Source organism: Colius striatus, chromosome 5, assembly GCF_028858725.1.
Source record: "Colius striatus isolate bColStr4 chromosome 5, bColStr4.1.hap1, whole genome shotgun sequence".
In the NCBI taxonomy this organism is placed as follows: domain Eukaryota; kingdom Metazoa; phylum Chordata; class Aves; order Coliiformes; family Coliidae; genus Colius; species Colius striatus.
The window spans coordinates 55,326,555-55,345,825 of NC_084763.1; the positions used below are offsets into that span (position 1 = coordinate 55,326,555).

At 40.2% G+C, this 19,271-nt stretch overlaps 1 protein-coding gene across 3 annotated transcripts in view; it reads left to right on the plus strand.

Annotated features, from left to right (window-relative positions):
• The window catches only part of FAM171A1 (family with sequence similarity 171 member A1), a 77,668-nt gene that overhangs the window by 42,675 nt on the left and 15,722 nt on the right, over positions 1-19,271 (plus strand). Inside the window, exons 2-5 of one of the 3 annotated variants that reach the window (XM_061997199.1) lie at positions 2,320-2,547; positions 7,934-8,026; positions 12,245-12,403; positions 15,139-15,315. In XM_061997199.1, coding sequence (XP_061853183.1) covers positions 2,320-2,547; positions 7,934-8,026; positions 12,245-12,403; positions 15,139-15,315 — 657 coding nt within the window. Of the gene's footprint in view, positions 1-2,319; positions 2,575-7,933; positions 8,027-12,244; positions 12,404-15,138; positions 15,316-19,271 lie in introns of those variants that run through there. The other 2 variants (XM_061997201.1, XM_061997200.1) reach the window with 2 other exon arrangements.

Consider the following 19,271-nt stretch of genomic DNA (forward strand, 5'->3'; position numbering starts at 1 on the left):
AAAACTCCTATTGCTTTTTGCCCTCACACTTGTAAATGCACACACAGTTTGCAAATACATCAATCCTCCTTTGATTAATGTGTCTGCCTTTCACATGCAGAAGATTTCACAAGTTGCTTGGTGGTCAAGGCAAGGTTTCTAAGGAGGCATTCTATATGTACACACCAGAGTGTATGGACACTGTTTTTCAATATATGTTGTTTTCTTTGACTCCTAAATGCAAAACTGGGAACAAACCCAGAATCTTTAATAGTTGGAATGTATTTCATACTGATCTCCTCTAAATTGGCATCCTCCATTGCCAAGTTCTAAAATGAGGGCTGCAATGATGATGAATTTCTCTAATGGGGTTTTTGTTCAAGGCTGCCTGATATTTATGTTTTCTGTACTTTAGGATTCAGACAGAAGGTCTCTGCTTAAAAAAGGGTGTGATAACTTTCTGGCTGAAATGCCCTTAAGGAGAGAGACACTGACATTTTTGTATTACGTTCTGATATCCTTTTAACATTTTATACTGTTACAGTATGTTTCTCAGCATACTTAGTTGTGTCATTTCACTATGGAAGTCCACAACAGAGATTTTGTTAAGTTCTTTGTTGTTGTTCTTGGTGTTCTGTCTTGCTGCCTCAGGACTTATACCAAAATAAGTTCTTAAAATCCTAATGCACAATAGTAATACAACAGCCCTGCACCACTAATTTCTGTAGAAATAAAAGTAATAGTTTTAAGTATATATGAAAAGGAGGTCATGCTGTATTTTCTGGGCAGCATGTGAACAAATGAGTTGCACTTGGAGCGTGAGCATCTTGTTAGCGGCCGCATTTCACTCGTACAAAAAGGGAGTCTGCAAAATATCATCTACTGCCTTGGGGAGTGGAGGAAGCTGAGGTGGGGGACTTCATACAGGAACAACAGAATTTCCAAAGATGAAGGCAAGAGTGAAAGAAAGGGAAAGTGAAAGTGGGAGAGAAGAGATAAGAGAGCTATGTGTTCATTTAGGAGAATAAGGCGACTGTAAGTGAAGAAATTCAAGGAGTGGCTTGGTGGAGGCGTTGCACCATTGCTGAGTCTTTTCAACACAGTATTGCATTTAAGTCATAGTTATTGAAGAAAGACAGCAGCTGCTGCTTTAGAGCATGAGGCAGAGGAATTATTGGAGGGGCAGAAAAATATTTGTAGATGTAAAGCTTTCCAGAGAGACTGTCTTGCACAAGCCATTCCACTTTATGTAACAAAAGCCTTGTGACACAATGCATGGTTTGGTCATAGGAGTGCCCTGGAGTGGACAAATATTGTACATCTGGAAATATTTAAACAAGTAATTAGTTACTGGAAAAATGGCAAATTACTCAAGGAAAATGCAATCTGTTGTGTTAGCTCCTGATTGCTTGTCTGCAAGGCATGTGATTCTCCGGACTGCCTTAAACATCACATCTTTGCTCTCATAACCACCACCTATAGGGTGGTTATGTCACACAGGTAGTGTCAGGGCTGATCAGCAGATATCACTAAGATCTGTGACACTTTTGCCCCTTGGGGAGAAAAGGCCAGTAAACTCACTCTTAGCACTTTGCATCCCACCTGGTCTTCCTGTGCTTTGAGGACAAAGATTGGTTTTGTGGGAGTTCCCCATCTTGATTAGACATCACCAGAGAAATCATGTGCCAGCTGGAACAATCTAACCTACTGGAGTTCAAAAGCTCTGACTATAACACAGCCCACCCTATTGTCTGCTTTTTTCCTGGGCCTCCATTGCCGTAGATTTCCCCTGTCCCTTTGCTACACAGATACACAGATGTTTTGTGGTAGGGATGAGGGAGCACAGCCCGCTTCCAGCCTTTCTCTCTCCTCACTTTCTGGTGAAGTCTGGCTGCAGCAAGGCAGGGACCTTAGGGAGTTACCATGTCATGCTATCTGTTACTAACACATGATGTCTGATAGCACACACATACATGATTATGATGCTACTGTGAGGCTGCCATGTTTTACCCATCAAAAGGAATAACGCCCTGGTGATGTGCTGCCCAGCTGCAAGTGGGTCATAGGTGGAAAATAGATGCCTTGGCAGCTGGAGTTAGCAGCAGGGCAATAATTCAGGGCTTGGTTTGACTTGTGGCAGAATCTGTAGCGTCTCTAAAGAGTAACTACCTGAAATGGAGAACCACAGGCCAAGACAAGAGGTTGGACTTGGCACCAAAGTGTCAGGGGTTAGCGCTGAGCCTCGTGTCTTTTCAGTCATTGGTGTGCTAGCGTGTTCTAACTGCTGCCTCCTGCGGAAGCATTTTGGACGATAATCGCTGTGGTTGTTTGTCATTACAGAAGTAACGCTGAAGGTCCATGTAAGCGATGCCAGCACACATCAGCCAGTAACTGAAGCCTTCATTGAGATTTTTACCAACCAGATCTCCATTGCATCTGGAACCTCAGGAGCAGATGGCACTGCCTTCCTCAAGTTTCAGTATAAGTTGGGCAATCAGCTGATAGTGACTGCTAGTAAACATGCATATGTGCCAAATTCTGCACCATGGAAACCTGTAAGATTGCCTGGTAAGAGACCTTTATTTTTGTTCTGAGGTAAGATTTTGCATCTAAAGGAAGTTACACAGTTTTGTATGATGTGTTTTAATGCTTGCAATTCTGAGTGGGAGGAAGAACATCTGTGCATTTCATCTTCCTCAGCTGAACTGTGGCACCAGGGCTGTGCAGAGATTCACTTTCCTCCTGACTGTCCTCGGTACAGTGCTGCGTCAGTTTTCAAACAACTGTTGGTGCTCTTACAGCTCCACAGAAAATAACAAATCTATTCCAGATCTTTTTCTTTATGGCAACTCCGTTTCCAAGTGCTTTGTTTCAGCTGCTGTGTTGTACGCATTCGTTTCTCTCGCGAGGTGTAGCGACAACTGTTGCACTGCAGGCTGTAGTGAACAAAAATGTTGTGGCCTTTCCGTTCTTGGTGGTGTCCATGGGACAGTTTTAATTGCAGTTGTGTTATACTGATGTTTTTTGTAACTTAATTATCATGGTTTGTTTCTTCTGCAGGCAAACAAATATACCCACACTTGCATGTTAGTTTTTGTCAGAATGCTTCAAAATGTTATGAGAAGTGAGACACTTTACATTAGTTGTACAAGAGGGGAAACTGAGTCATAGGGACTATGTCTATACTGCTAAATAGAACAGATTGGAGGTGGCTTGAAACATAGCATCTAGGTGAAGGTCATATGCCCAGTTTTCATCTTCAATCCCAAGCCACAGTTAGGGTCCAAGTAGTTTGGGAAAGGCCTCAGGCTTGTATTATACCCAAATCACACTTAATTATCACCTCAGATTTTATCATTAGACCAGGCCAAAGCCATGCCAGCTTTTAAGTGCACTGATATTTAAACAATATAAATGATCCCAGCACTCAATCCCATGCCTTTGCTCCATTTTGTTTATTAATATCAACATAGCCAGAGGGACTGTGTGACTTGCTGCAAGGTCAAGCAGTGAATGTATTTTCAGTTGGAGAAAGGAGCTTGAATCTCTTTAAGCAGAGAATTGTGCTTTAGGCATTTCAACATGCTGTTTACTTATCTGCATTTGCTGGCTTCAGATAAGATAGACTGACTTCTTCCACATTTCCTCTACTTTATTCTGACACATTTCCCAACTACTTAATGGACCTATTGTGAAGGCTCTTAGGTGCATAGTGAAAGAAAAAGAAACAACTCAAATGAGCTTCAAATAAATAAAAAGGAACATTTATTTACAGGAACACTAGTCAAAGATTGGAACAGGTTGTCTAGAAGGCTGTGAAATCTCCATCTTTAAAAGAGACTCAAAACAACCAGACACACCCCTCCATGGTTGAAGCAGGCTGTCAGTCTCCAGAGATCCCTTCCAACTGCAATTGTTCTGTGACTCTCTTTAGAAACTTCCTTGACTCTGATGAAATGCAGCTTCTCAGCACACTTCATGTACTTCCTTCAGACACAACCATATTTGATTCAAGCATCCAGCAACCTTTTCTCACCTGAACTTTTTCTTGCCCCGTGTCTCGCATCTTTCCGACTCATACCCAAGATCCTTTGAATGTGACCTACTCTTCTTCTGTGGCCTGGAATTTGTTTGGTTAGGTTTTTTGCTTGTTGCTTTTTCTTAAATATTGATTTTGAGGGAAGGGAATCAAACATGGCATTATTGTTTTTGTAAGTCATTGAAGTTTAAAGAGCAGTAATTGTATACAGTTTCCACAAAATCTTTCCTTCCATGGCTGAAATTGGAGCTTAGCTCAGAAAATAGATGCCTTTCACCTTTGATCCTCCTCCACTGAAACTGATAGATAGCTTGCCATTGATTTAATTGGGAGTAGAGTCCTTTCTTCTGCTTTCTCTACCTCGAACTTAATCCTTTCTTTAGTGAAGAAACAAGTTACAACTTGATACACCCCATGTAGATTTAATAGGGTGGTTCTTTGAATTACACCTTAAAAGGGCCATGATATAAGAGCTCAGGCTCCAGATACTTAGGCTGTTCTTTTTTGTATTGACTAAGATCCCTATACAGTCTTTAATAAACTTTCCAATAGCTGTTCATGTTGAAATGTCTGTCGAGCTTGTAACCATCACAGTACAGAAGTTTTGAAAGCCAGGGAAGTTTTGTTGTTATTTTTAATGCAGACTGAATGATGGGAAACAAGCACAGTATTTAAATCTTGACTCTGCAACGTGCAGTCAGGGCACATAAGTACAGCAGGATCCTTAGTTTCCAAAAATGCCTTTAAGCAATACTAGTAGTTGTCACCCCAGAGAGCAGCTGCACCATTCTGAACCACCCACCACAGTGGTTGAAGCTGGTGTGCCATCCTGTGTGCTGTGCTAAATAAACTGTGGACATGGTTTTTTTCAAACATGGAAATGATAACCACGAGCAGGGAGTAAGTCTGAGAGCTATGGGGTGGTGGTGTTTAAAGTGCTATAGAAGGACTTTGCCAAAGGATTGGGATTCTTCCATCACAGCCAACGTGTGTCAATTATAATCTTACACTGAAAAGCTGTGCAGCCACTGAACTTGTGATAGTATTGTGGTATCTTTAAGGAGGAAGCACCCAGGGCTTTGTGTTCTCATAATTCAGCAAAAATGACCTTTTTTTATGTTAACAAAATCTACTGTCTCTTTACCACTTGAGCAGGAGGATTATTTATTCACGTAGTGATAAATGTTAGGAGGGAAAGATTAAGATCTCTTTTTTTCCATTAAACTATTTATCAGCAGAGCCATGACTGGACTTATTAACAGTTCATTCATTTAACATCACTCGAGTTGTTGAACTGTTTGTGATGGAAGATGTGCTCATCTGTCTACTCTTAGCTACACATAGATATTTTTTTCTTTCTTTATAAGTAATTTAGAAGAAGAAGATTTGTGTCTGTTAGTCCATATTTAAGAAGGCATTTTCGAAGCTGTGTGTGCAATGAAGAGAGGAAAATTGCCGAGGCAGCACTGCTCAAACTGTCTGGTAGGGTCAATCAAAGCAAAGCATGGTATTCACTGTGGTGAAATGCAGTTTCTAAAAGCAGAGGATGCTCATGGTATTTCTGGGAGAGGATTGCTCATCTGAAAAGCAGTGACTTTGCAGAAGGTATGTGAGTCATAGTGGATGAATGGTTGAAAATAACCTCCCGATGCAGCACTGCAAGAAGGCAGAATAATCAGATCTTTAGCTGTAAAATAAGGTGGAGACTGGGAAGGCAGAGTGAAGTATTTCAGAACTTGTCCTTGGTGTGGCCACTCAGGGAAATGTGTGTCCAGCTCTGGATCTGTGCTTCAAGGAAAATGTTTAGAACTGCAGGGTTAAAATATTGGAAAAGATGACTTGCAGGGAAACTCTTAGAAGTACTTACTTGATTTTGTTTACCAGAAAGGAGGTTCGTGGGATAATTTGATCTCAGTCCATCAGTACCTGCATAGAGAACAGGAAATGAGTAACAGAGAATTCTTCTGTTTAGCAGGCATGTAGAAAGAGAAGATCAAATGGCTGGAAGTCTAACCTCAATAAATTTTGATAGGTAAAAAGGCACATAGTTTAGCTGCCCTCATGATTATTTACTAGCACATTGACACTGTAGTGTGTTCTTCACCACTGGACACCTTTAAAAGAAAACTGGATAGTTTTTCTACAATGTGTTTTGTAGTTTAAGCCCAGCTATTGGATCTGAAGCAGTAATTAGCTCAGGGAAGGCGGTAGTTATACAGGAGTTAGACTCGGTCATCCTTCTCGCCTTAAAAACTATGACTTTCTGCCTTTGTCATGCTGAGAAAAGATTGTGCAGAAAAGCCCAAGGGAAGTTTAGAGGTTATATATGCATTATAGTCTGGCATATATGAAAGAAGATGTTGGCATGGTTTATTGTATTGAGCTCCCCAGGGTGTCTAAATTGTATTAGCTTTCTTCATACAAATTAAATTACTGGAGTAAAGACAAACAGAGTTTGTAATTGTGTGGCCTTAGTGCTACTCACACAAAGCTTGCTTACTTACATTGCCTGATGTGTAGATCTCTTTTACATGTCGAGCCTTCAAAAGAAAATTCTTACTTCAAAGCCATCACTTTTGGTTTTGAAGTGTTCATGTATGTTGTTAAGACCATCTTTTGGGTGGTACTTCTTGTCACTGTGTTTTTTTCCTAGTTTCTTCTTTCCCCTTTACTTCTCTCAAAGCCTAGAAGTTCTGATCTTTAAAAAGAGAATGTAATTCTTAAAACAGAAATAGTGTACAGTGTCTCTATTTGTAGCTAACATCTCTATGGCTCTTGGATTAATACAGAGTGAATACAGTTATACAGTATTAATACGATTAATAGAGTAATACAGTTAATTTAGAGGAAATTTATGAAGCTCAAGAAAATCAGGAGAGCTTGTGCTGTTCTTCTATGAATTACTCAGTGCTGGAGATGTTGTCATCAGCTTGTGGTCATTTCAGAGTGTGATGACATTTCCAGGTACAAATGTGAGATACTGCCTAGCTACCAAAAATGACTATTCTGCATTAATCTCCTGTCCCACTATCTTTGAAAGCCATGCATAGGCTGCAGGCAGGTCTACTTCTTACTGTCCTCATGGGTTGGGGAGTCAGGTGTTCTAATTCCATACATTATTTCTAGTCTTCTGGGTGTGAAGAACTTGACATGAAATTATATCAAGTTTCCTCTCCAAAGATGTGTGCACATAGGGACACAACCTCCTGTAAGGAATGTCAGTACCCAGTGACAGAGGAGGTCCTTGCAGGCAGATTTCTTGCAGCAGATAACATTTATCTGTCCCCCTTTGCACCACTGTTAGAATACCAGTAGTTCTGCTATATAAAGCACCTCTATAGTGTAGGTGGTGACTCAGTAAGGACTAAGTGCTGTATTTTAAAGCAAATTATTCAGGCTTATTCATCATACTTTGCCTTTCTGTATAACTTCTTATGTAAGCAACTCAAAGTATTTAAAACTTTAAGTTTCATTAAAATCTTTCCAAGGTAAGAAGTAGAGCTGTTTCACAGAACAGTAATTCAGTCAGGCAGAGTTAGTGTTTCAGTCCTCTTTATGTAACAACAAGTCTTTCTGTGGAGCTGGGAATTACAACCCCAAACTCTGCTTTACGTTGCACTCTACTTTGAGCTACCATGCAGGAGTCAAAGCATAGAATGTGTTGTTTAGTTGAATAATAAATAATGAATAATTTATTTATTTAATAAATAGGGTTTATTTAATGAATAATAAACCCTGGCAAATTAACTGTTTGGTTTAGAAAATGCATGTGGTTTCCATCACTTATACAGTATGATTTTAATAGTTTGGGTGGCCTGCTTTTGCAGAAATGTAGTAGAAAGTAGATGCTGTTGTTGTTGGGTTGTGTTTATAAGATTTCAAATATATCCCACTTAAACCACTTCTCTCTCACAGTGTTTTCTTCACTGAGTCTCGGCCTTCTTCCCGAACGCTCAGCTACTCTAATGGTCTATGATGATGTAGTCCAGATCGTCTCAGGATTTCAAGGTATGCTGGTTTTTCAAGGTTGGAATTGATATTTGAGTGACACTAAACAAAAAGCCTGACGGCCCAATACGTTCTGAATTTGGTCCTGTGGATGAGACTGCTATTTCCCAGGAGTTCTGAGTTCCCTGAGGAATGCTTCTCTGTGAGAAGGATTTACCAAACTGATTAATAGTTAAATTCATCTCTAACTGCTGTGACTGGGGAATTTGAGTTACTTGGTACTAAAGTTTGGGCTTTACTGTGCCATTTGAGAGCTAGAGATTAAATTTCCTTCTTGGTTGGATGTTTTTTCACCTAACTTCATTTAACCATCCTTGCAGTCAACATTTGCTGATATTGTCTAAGAATTTTCTCTGTGTTTCTACTGCACATACCTTAGAAATTTAGGATGTAGAACATTTGAGAATTTCTTGTATTCCTGAATTGCACAATAAGGAATAAAATGCTCATCTGACCTAACTTAGCCCAGTGGATGTGATAGCTGAGATAAGTCTGTTATCACCAAGATACCTTGATGAGGCAAAACAAGGGAACATCCTCGCTGTGGACACTCTTATTGTGCATAAATTGTGTCTTTTTCATGTGTTATATGTTTACCATGATTTTAAACTCTACAAGATAGTTAATAAACAGGGGGATTCTACCTTCATATTCCAAGATAACCTTGTTTTATCTAAGGGAATATAATACAATTATACATTCCTGACTTTTTTTTACAGTAGAATAGGCTTTTCATTAATGATAGCACTAGATACAACTGGAGCTGAAAAAGCACTAAACAGTTTAGGTAGCTGATGAAGCACTCAGGAGGAGCTGCAGAACAGTAAAGCTGCCCTATGTATATTCTGCAATTGGAGAGCTGACATTATCTAATGGGGTAAATTAGATGGATGGTGAATGGTGTTAAACCACAAGGGATTCCATTAGACAGAACATGAAACGTTGTTTACCAACAGTATTCTACTTGCATGGTGTATTAAATACTCTTATTCTTATGCAAATGTGGTAATATTATGCAATTAACTCACAAAGAACAATCTTTTCATGTTTACAGCTTTGTTTCTTAAGAAAAAGGGGGATGTTAAAGGGCTGGAGGGACTTTTAGCAGCCAAGTGACACTCATATTTTCCACATAATCTTGCTCCCTTCACTGAATTGATCTGTGCCATTCCCAATACATTTGAATTAGAATAATATGACTGGTTCTTCTGGTACAGCAGAAAAAGAGGATAAAGGAAGAAAGTGATACCTGGAGTATTCTAAGTGTTGGAATTTGAACTCTCTCAGTCTTGCCCAGTAACAAATATTTTATAGGACCAGCTTTACATTCCTTTTCTTGAAAATTCTCTTGTGATGAGGCCTAAATGAAAGACAGCCTAGACATTGTACCAGTATTTGAATGGAGCCTCTCTCTATTCTCCATCCAAAATCCTTGTGACCTAGTTTTTCTCTGACTTCTCCAGTTCATTTCCCAGTAACTTTGCACTGCTTCAAAAGAGCCGATCAGGAGTTACCTTAGTGCAAAACCAAGTGCAAAACAGAACTCATTATTTGACTGGGAACACTGGTGTCTGAAGCACGGGTCAAAGGGAAAGAAAGGCCTGTCTAGTACAATAAGTTACCAGTTGCTTTTGAATAGTTAATCAAGCAAGCAACTTATGCAATTGAGAAGTTTGTGTGAGTTGATGCAGCCAGCTTCATTTTCGTGGTGGCATTACAATCCGCTGCTGTGCTCTGTCGGTAATTGCGGGGGACGGAGCTTGCCAGCCACTGGGTCATTTCAGTTATTTCATACCATCACAGTGACAAGCTGAACTGCAGCATTCAGTGAGTGGGAGCTCTATGGGAGTACTCTCTATCTGCCTTTAACATATGAGCAATCAGTGCATGAATTGATGGCACTTCAAATACTACTTCACATAGACTGAAGCTCTGGTGCTGGTGTGGTGCCTTGTGCTACGCATCCAACTGGGTTTGGGGAGGCCCAACTGTGGAGCTGATGGGAGAGTCAGGGCAAGTGGCAGGTTTCAGGTGAATACCAACATCAAGGAGTCTGTCAGTTAATCTAGAGTGTGAATTAATTACCCTGCACTGATTTATTGTATGCATATGCACTATGTACAGAGGAAGCTGTTTCTTCCACCTTAAAACTTGCATCCAAGTTGGTTGCTGAACACTTTGCCTTGCCTGATGGATTCAAGAAGCTTGGAGGTCCTACTTCAAATTTGGCAGTGCTACAAAGCAACCATTTTTTGCAAATAGAAAACCCCAGAGCCTTTGCATAAACTAGTGTGTTGCAGGCTCAACAACAGTTACTTTGTTTAATTCTTAATTAGTTCCGATCTTTGAAACTGTGATACTGGTCCTGAGCAACTTTGAAAAATTCATCTTAATGAGAGCTTTAGAAGCAAGAAAACCTCCAATTTTACATTGAAATGTTAGTGATAATCCTAATGCTGGTTTCTTTTTTGTGATTAGGGGTTTTTACCTATTGTGTTACTGTGGATGCTTATCAGTAGGGGCTGTAGGAGCCTGCTCAGCAGTGCAGTCAGAGGTTCCCGAGTGCTTCAGTAGATCTGTCTCTGAGGTACAGCACTACTATGGTATTGCTGTGCACTTGGGAGATAAGTCTTCCCTGAGTTCACTACAGGCAATTTATTTAGTCTTTTATGTTGTTTTCCATTTAAGCCTAAACATTGAGTGAGGTTTCTTCCTGTTTCACACAGGTGTTGTTTAATGACTACCTTAAACACTTAAGGATGATGCCAGTCCTCTAAATACTTAAATGTTTCAGAAAATAAAGAAAGAAATGTGGTTGTATAGCTTTCTCTTGCAAAATTACCAAAGAAATGACAACTAAACAGTGACCAGCTCTTTGGAGATACTTGTCCACCTACATAGCAATTTTTGATGGCCAGTACAAAGTTTGTTCTGTGGATTTTTATGTTTTCTCATAGCTAGAGATCAGTGAGGGAATGTTTTCTCCTGCTAGAAAATAATGCAAGAAAAGATTCCAATCTCCTGGTTAATGGCATTAGGCAGTTATAAAGCTTAGGAGTTGTGAGTCAAGCTCTTTAATCTTTCCTGCAGTGAAGTTATGTATAACCTAGAAGTGCTGCCAGAGACTAACAGAGGAAAAGAAGCAAAACTGTTTTGAGTTGAGATCTCTGAACTGCATAGTCAAATGTGCATTAAGGGTGAAAAAAAAAAACCTGCTTGCCTCTTGATTTTGTGCTGTGTGGGTTGTGTTCTGTGTGTATTCAAAATGAGCTCTGGTGAATACAATAGCTTTTGATTTAAAAATTGATTTACATATTGCACACACAAACTTGCAGATGGAGTCTTGCTGTGTGTTGCTAAACAGTGTTAATGGTGAGCATCCATTGAAAAAGACTATTGAGTTCATAAACTGGGATTTAAATGAGACATGAAATGCCACAGCACATGAAACAGCCTTAAATCATATTGCAGCAAAGCCCCTACAGTTAACACCTAGTGAACTTGAAAAAAGCCACTAAAACTATCCAAGACAGAGGAAAAGAAGGAAATCTTGCATGCCAAGTGATCCAGTTCTGTTTAGATGTGTCCTTTGTGGGGGAAAATATGGAAGTTCTTTTCACTTCAGCTTTGTCAAGTGAGTCTTTTTATCCAGTGATTTAAACAAACAGTGACTATTAGCTCAGTACTAGAGGTAGCTAACATGGCCAAAGCTTTGTGAAGAATAAAACACAACAATTATACAAGTTAATTGGGACCATAGGTAAAATTTGTCTCTTACTTTAAAAAGTATAAATTATCTTTATCTTGTTACTTCAGGAGAAACAGAACTGGATACTTCCCTAAGCTTTCACACGCCCTACCTCTGAACTCGGTTTCAGTTTCAGTTATATGCACTGAAAGAAGTATGTAGTGAAATTGGAGGTGATCTGGGGAAATAACAGTCAGAAAAGCTTCTGACATGAAGTGCCTTCACAGTTTTGGTTTGTAATCCTTATGGAAAATAATGGCAACTGCAAAACAAATGTAAAAATGCTGTTTTTCCTCCTCTTTCGTAGTAGCCTACTGATGTCTCTGTGCTTCTCAAGCTATTCATAGAATCATAGAATGGTAATGATTTATATAATAGGGGAAAAAAAAACCTGTAAATGTGCTTCCATAAATATGAAGACCTAAATATTCTGCCCACCTTGGATATAAAGTCATTTTTAACTTTTCTAGGTGCACGGACTCAGCCACAAGTTCACTTTCAGAGAAGATCTGTGAAATTACCAGAGAACACTAGCTACAGTGATTTGACAGCATATCTGACAGCAGCCAGTTCACCCTGGGAAGTGGACAGTTTTCCTTTCTTGCAGGGATTAGATGGAAATGGAACAGGTAACCCATCACTTTGGTTTTACTCTTATTTCCTGTTGGTCCAGGGGCTGACTTTTGACCATGCTATTGTTACCATCCCCCATTCCAGCAAGCATTTCTTAACATTCAGATGATATGATGGGTTCAGCTGCCCTACCAAAATGCTGTTCTAGTGAGCAAGAGCATGGTCCACTGTCCCTCCAATGTGACCACTGATGAATGCAATGATGAAGACTCCTTGGCCTTGGGAGACCAGAAAAGTTTGTCATGCCTGTAGTTCAGAGCTAAGTCACACTTGCACATATTTTACTTGAAGGTGCTATAGAATTGTTCATTCTTTTTTCTAAAAAGCAATAAAATGCCTGTAGGTATCAAGGATTTAACACTCTGATGTTTCAGCTAAGAGTTGTTCAATGGCTTTGTTAATGGTTTTGAATGTAGCTTCAGCCAAAAGTGTCAAAATTCATCTGGCACCAAAGGGAAAGCAATGAAAATTCATACTAGAAACATATCCACCATTAAGTGCAAGCTGTATGACATTTTTATGACTGCAACTGCCTGTTATTCTTCTTTGACTTGTCTTTTGGTCTTGATTGAAATAATTGGTGTTGTATAGGGTAGAGAAAAATAGAAGAATTGGGCACAGAAGTCTTCAAGTTCTTAAAATGCTGGTGTGAAAAGGAGAATTGTGTTTTCTCTCTGTCCATATGTGTTTAGAAAGTGAGCAGTGGACTTGCAGTGCAGCAAAAGAGGTTCAGACTAGTGGTTAGGAAAGCCTTGCTATAGTGAGTATAGCTTAAGCTGCAGAATCAATTGCTCGAGGGTGTTGGACTGAATTAGACAATCGCCTGTGACGATGGCATGGGCATAGCTGAGCCTGCTTTGAAGCAGGCCAAATAACCCCTTTGAGGTGCCTCCCTGCTGTTTCTCAGGATGTTTTTACTTGTGATGTATTGATCTAGGTGACTTTCAATGCTAGGTCAAGTGTATAAAAGGCAGGTATTGAGCTTGTACCTTCCCCCTAAAGAAAACAAAAAAAGGGCAAATTAAACTTCCCCTTCCCTTTGTACAAATCTGAATGTCTCCTTTTCTATTACAATCAGAAAGGTGTTTGCTGCTTTATTCCTATTCTGTCTGCTCCAAGGAGTACATCTCTACCTATCTCACTCTGTCTCTCCATCATTTCCTTATTCTCATCAACCTTCAGTTTTCTCTGGCTCTTCATACTCAGATAAGATCAAATACCTCTTTATCTTTTTTTAAAACAAAGGAATGTGCTTGATCTCAGTTATCTGTCTGTTTCCTCATCACCTTTTTATCTCTAAACCCACTGAACAAACTGTTGACTATATGTGGGATTCCCCTCTCCAAAGTCTTTCTTTAGTACTCTGCCACCCAACTTCCCACTTCTGCACTTTAGTGAAAACAGCCAGGCAGGCAGCAAGGCACCCCCTGTTCCTCACAGACCTAGGTGACTCAAGCCTCTTGCAAAACTGGAAGCCCTATCTCTTCCAATTTAAACTACTGTTGCTTTGAGCTCCAAATGCACTTGGTGTTAAACCTCAAGCTTTTTTTTCCCCCTGCATACATATATATCTATCTATGGTGGTTTTCCCTGTCATTGATTCATTTGGTTAAAAGGTTGAAGGGTTATAATGCTTTTTTAAATCCTCTTGTCATTAAGTAATACATATTGACATACAGTTTAAACATAAAGAATAAATATTATCTTACATAGACAAGGAGATAGCACTGTGTATCCTGAGAATCCAGTTAGCTTGTTTTATTTCAGTGAAAGGCTAAAGGAAATACACCCTAGGATTCTTAAACATATGACTGCTCATGCTTGCAGTGTCACTGAGTGTTTAGATGTTTGTTAGGTATAATGTGGGCAGGTGAGGCTATAATAAAGGCTTGGGAGATACCATTTTTTGGCTGTGGTTATGGTTGTGATACTCATATGTATTTGTTTAAGATGAGTTAATGTGAGAGAACATATGCAGGAGATTTCTGCATTTTAGGTTTCTTGTCTTCAGAATTTTCCAAAATTAGGCAAAAAATACAGCAGCTTGTACATCTTTTCTTGTTGTGAATCCTGTAAGATGGAGAGCTACTACTGCCATCCCTTGAGAAATTCTCTTCCCCCTCTACTCTGCCCTCGTGAGACCACATCTGGAATATTGTGTCCAGCTCTGGGCCCCTCAGTTCCAGAAAGACAGGGAGCTGCTGGAGAGAGTTCAGCACAGGACCACAAAGATGGTGGAGTGGAGCATCTCCCTTGTGATGAAAGGCTGAGGGAGCTGGGGCTTTGTATCTTGGAGAAGAGGAAAAAGAGGGATGACCTCATTAATGTTTACAAATACATAAAGAGTGGGTGTCAGGAGGATGGAGCCAGGCTGTTCTCATGATAGAACAAGGGGCAATGGGTATAAACTGGAAGAGAAGAGATTCCAAAGAAATACAAAGAAGAATTTCTTCCCTGTTGAGGTGAGGGAGCACTGGAACAGGCTGCCCAGATGGATTGTGAAGTCTCCTTCTCTGGGGACATTCCAAACCCCACCTGGAGGAGTTCCTGTGTGACCTACTCTAGGTGGCCCTGCTCTGGCAGGGGGTTTGGACTGGGTGATCTTTCAAGGTCCCTTCCAGCCCTTGAGATTCTGTGATTCTGTGAGACACATTGGTGCAGTACCACAATGTTGAACCACTTGGATAGATTTAAGTTTGGTGGTCACAACGTTCATCTGTTCTCTCGGTAGGAAACAGCACCAGGTATGACCTCACCCCTGTCACTGCAGTCAGCGTTCATCTCCTCAGCAGCGATGGGACCCCAATCCCTGTGAATGGCCCCATCTATGTAACAGTGCCTCTGCCAGCAAACAGCAACTTGAAGCACAATGCACACGTTCCAGCATGGAGATTTGACCAAAAATTTGGTAGGTAACATCTCATTATGATTCTCTAGATGGCTTCAATTGTCTCAAAGCAATGTCGCACTGCATTTGGTATGTTAGTATAGAAAGGTCTTCACTGGAACATCCAGAGATCTGTGTTGTGTCTGAAAGGAGACAAGACTGAGCTTTATGTAAAAACTGTTTTGAGAGGACTTGATTTCACCCACAAACTGAGAAGCTGAGATGTATTTGCTCCAGTGTCAAACTGGAAGTCTGGAGAAATGGAAACAAGCTTTATCTTTGCCAGCAGCCAGCTATCTGACCTTTGGTCTGTCTCTTGTCTCTAGCTCAGTTTCCTGCCTGTCAGATAGGAAACATAATACTGACTTCTTTTGTAAATCACTTTAAGATTGACCAATTACTATCAAGAAGGAAAGTGCATACAAATTATTTGAAGAAAGCAAGCAAAATTAATGAAGTCTTTTGAAAGGAGAGAATAACTAATCAATATAAGCTGTAAAATGGCAGGGTAATGTTTGCTGTTGTGAACAGGACATTTTCTAGAGATATATGGTTTATGCTTCTTATTTTGTTCTGATTTTTATTGCTAGCTGGTACACCATGCTGGCCTTCTTTACTCAGTTCATATGTAAAGGATTAAGGGGTACATGTCTTATCCTGGTGATTCCCTTCAGTTATTGCACTGTGCTTTCTGAAGTATGTTAATAAAAACAAATGGAAAAAGAATGGAAGGTGAAAAAGGTAGATGCTGTAAGGAACAGAGGAAGAAAAAGAAGCCAAAAATTTGGTTCTACATTGACAGTTGGTGGGGGTTTTGTCCCTGCAAGGCATATGTTTTGAGCCTTTTTATGATCACAACCAGAAGTAGATCAACGAGCATGAAAGCAGCGTGTTGGAGGAAGGGAGGGGGAAAGAGAGAAGTGAAGGGAGAAATAACTTATTTGCTTCCTTCCTCTGTTTGCTGAGAAAAGGTGATTTTCAAGCAGCATGCCTATAAATCTTTTGTTAGCAATTGGCTGCATTAGAGATTAAAGCAGTAGGATTTGATGAAGAATAAATCTGAATGGCTTTGGGATTTCCCTCAACTGTGGAAACGGCCCTTTTCTTGTGGTGCCCTGATAGTAAGTTTCATTACATTCTTCCTCAAGCTGATCTTGATTTGTGATTCTAGAAGCTATATTGCTTTCTCTTGTTCAAAAAGAGAGACAGGGAAGACTGATTCACGTTTTACCTTCTCCACAAGCATTACATCCTCAGTCCTTCCTGTCAGCTCTCGTTACAGCTGCAGCCTGGCTCATTGCTAGTTACTCACTGCTAGTAAAATGGTTCTGATTTTGATTATGGAGCTTTCTCATTTATGGCCAAATTTCCATGCCCCTGTAGTGGGGCCACAAAAGCTCTCTTATTAATATATGGAATATGTTTTTTACTTGGGTATATAAAGAGCTTGTTACGCTGTTCTGTGTAGTGTATGTTAATGTAGATAAACGCAAGTAAGTTCATTAGAGTTGCAGGCTTGAGGCTCCCAGTCTGGAGACAAAGTCCGACCTTGTTTGCTCCACGACAAACTGCTGTGTTATTGGGACAGGAAGGCCCACTTAATAAAATGTGTCTTTGTCAGGCCACTTAGCTTCACAAAGCCATGAAGAGGAAGGTATTGAAGACGTTATGCTTAGGCTCCAGGTCACACTTCAGCTGAAGTAAGCATCTCTGTGCAACCAAAGATGCTGAACAAAGATGTATTTAAGCCCTGACTGCAGCATGCCAGTTCTAGTAGAATTTTGGCCACATCCCAACCCATTTAAATTCGAGTAGCCTAATTTAATAAGTAAAGCAGCCACTCTGTCTTGTGCAGGCTACATTAGCACCCTAAGGGCTGTCAAACTAGCCAGATGTAGCGTAAACGTGGTGGTACCCTGCCATTCCCCATCCCTGTTGTGCTTGGACTGTGAAGGCTCGATGCTGGAGAAGTCTTTAGGTGGCAAGGAAGCTATTGTAACCCACTTGCACTGCCAGATCTCTGCCTTGTCAGGATAGGACCTCTAACCTCATTATCCTGATTTTGTCTTTCATTTGAGGAGCTGCTTTTTTCAGAGCTGGTTATGTTGTAGTCTCTTCTTCATAGGTTTTCAGTGGCTTAAGTTTTCACATTTGCATCTGAAAATTGAGTAAATGCCAGAGATGGAGAACTAAGACTATATTACCAGGCAACAATGCAGCATTTGGCTCGAGCATATTTGCAGTACAGTGGGCTCTTGTTCGTGAGAGCCATTGTTTTTGTTTAGAATCCATGTGGTCATCATCATTACTGCACGAAGTGTCATTTCTGCTCTAAAAAGCAGAAATACTTTTCACTTTTTAGAGAGGGAGTGGAGAAAGGACAGAAATACTACAAATATGGTTTAATCCTTTGAATCTCTTACGTTTTTCTGAGCTTGTGATGTACTAATGCAAACCCAGTGGTATGTCACTGAAAGTGCAGAGATTTTCATAGTTCCTGTAGAAATTAGGCATGTTTGCATGTTATGGCAGCCAAAAATAATTAATGGCTTTTTAGGATGTTTACTGTAAACAATCTGTATTTGCATGACCACAGTTTGTGTCCTTGAGACAGAACTGAGGAGAGAAGAGGTAGAGAGGCAGCACAGTCTACTTGAGGCTGAGGGTGGCTCCATTGACACTGATGAAACACACAGCCAGGAAAAGCAAGCTGACATCAAAATGAGACAATCTGCTGCATCTGTTTTATCCTGTTCCAAATTTAATTTTTCATTGCAAAACAAACTTACTGCCTTGCTTGCAGAGCAAGCAAATTGAAGCAGTTCTATCTTTTTGAATAATTAATACAATGAAGAGCAGCCATCTACACCCTGGAGAAGTTTTAGGGTAAACAAGTACATCCAGCCTTGTTCTCGTGCTGGGATTGCACTCCACCACCTTTCTCTGAGGGGTTTCTTAGTGTTGGTAATAATAAGGATGGATGCACTGATGTCAGAGACACATCTACTGAAAGGCAACTTAATCATTCTGTGCTGTTGACACAGCCATATCTCTTGTGTTTCACACTGCTGGGGAGGAGAGGTTTTGTTTCATAGTAACACGCTTCAAGGTTTGCACGTACAGAGATATGGAGTCTCACTTCTGTAATCAGGATTGCTCAGTGGGGTTTTCTGGGTTGTTGGATTTTCCTTCTTTTTTTTCCCCAAGCTCTGTCTTGCTCTTCAAAAAAATCTGAGAGGGCTGAAAAGCTTTTTCTTTATCTATAAACAGATGGTTGGGATCCTGCCTGTATATTTACCTTGATGTCAGGAGGATTTACAGCAATTTAATGAACCTCTTTATTCTTGGACACCAGATTTCTGTTCAAGACTTTTTTTCTAGGCTTATCCTCTTCAGTCAGACGTGAATACTACAGATCCCAGTAGAAATGAAACTTTGTACCTCCTGTATAGTTTCCAGCTCCCACCAGCTGGACAGAGTAACACAGCACTCGCTCAGCTGTATTCTCTTCAGCCCCCATTCAAAGGGTTTATGCTTTATGTTAAGGTGTCTGTTCCTTATTGAATTCAGTGACCTAAGCTGTGAGACCAGCATTCTCCTTTTTAAGTCCTCAGTTTCACCCCATAGAGATCTTAGGCTGCAGCTAGACCTGTAGTTCCACATGTGGAGCTGTCTGAAGGACTGTATAATATTGCCAAACATTCCTGAGCACATAACATGGAAATGGGATCTAATATTCAGTGGCAACATTGATGCATCTGCTAATTTATTAATCCCACCAAATAATAGAAAAATATATTCAACACCATTCTCCACCTTGGAGTGAAGAGGTTGAACCTCTCCCTTTTTGCTTCTCCTCCTTAAAAGGTGTTATTTCTTGTTTGCTACACATAAATTAAGTTCAGAGTACCATTTCTCTGTTTCTCCTCCTCCTTGAACACTTGATGTATCTTTGACCTGACCTTGTTGTCTTTCAA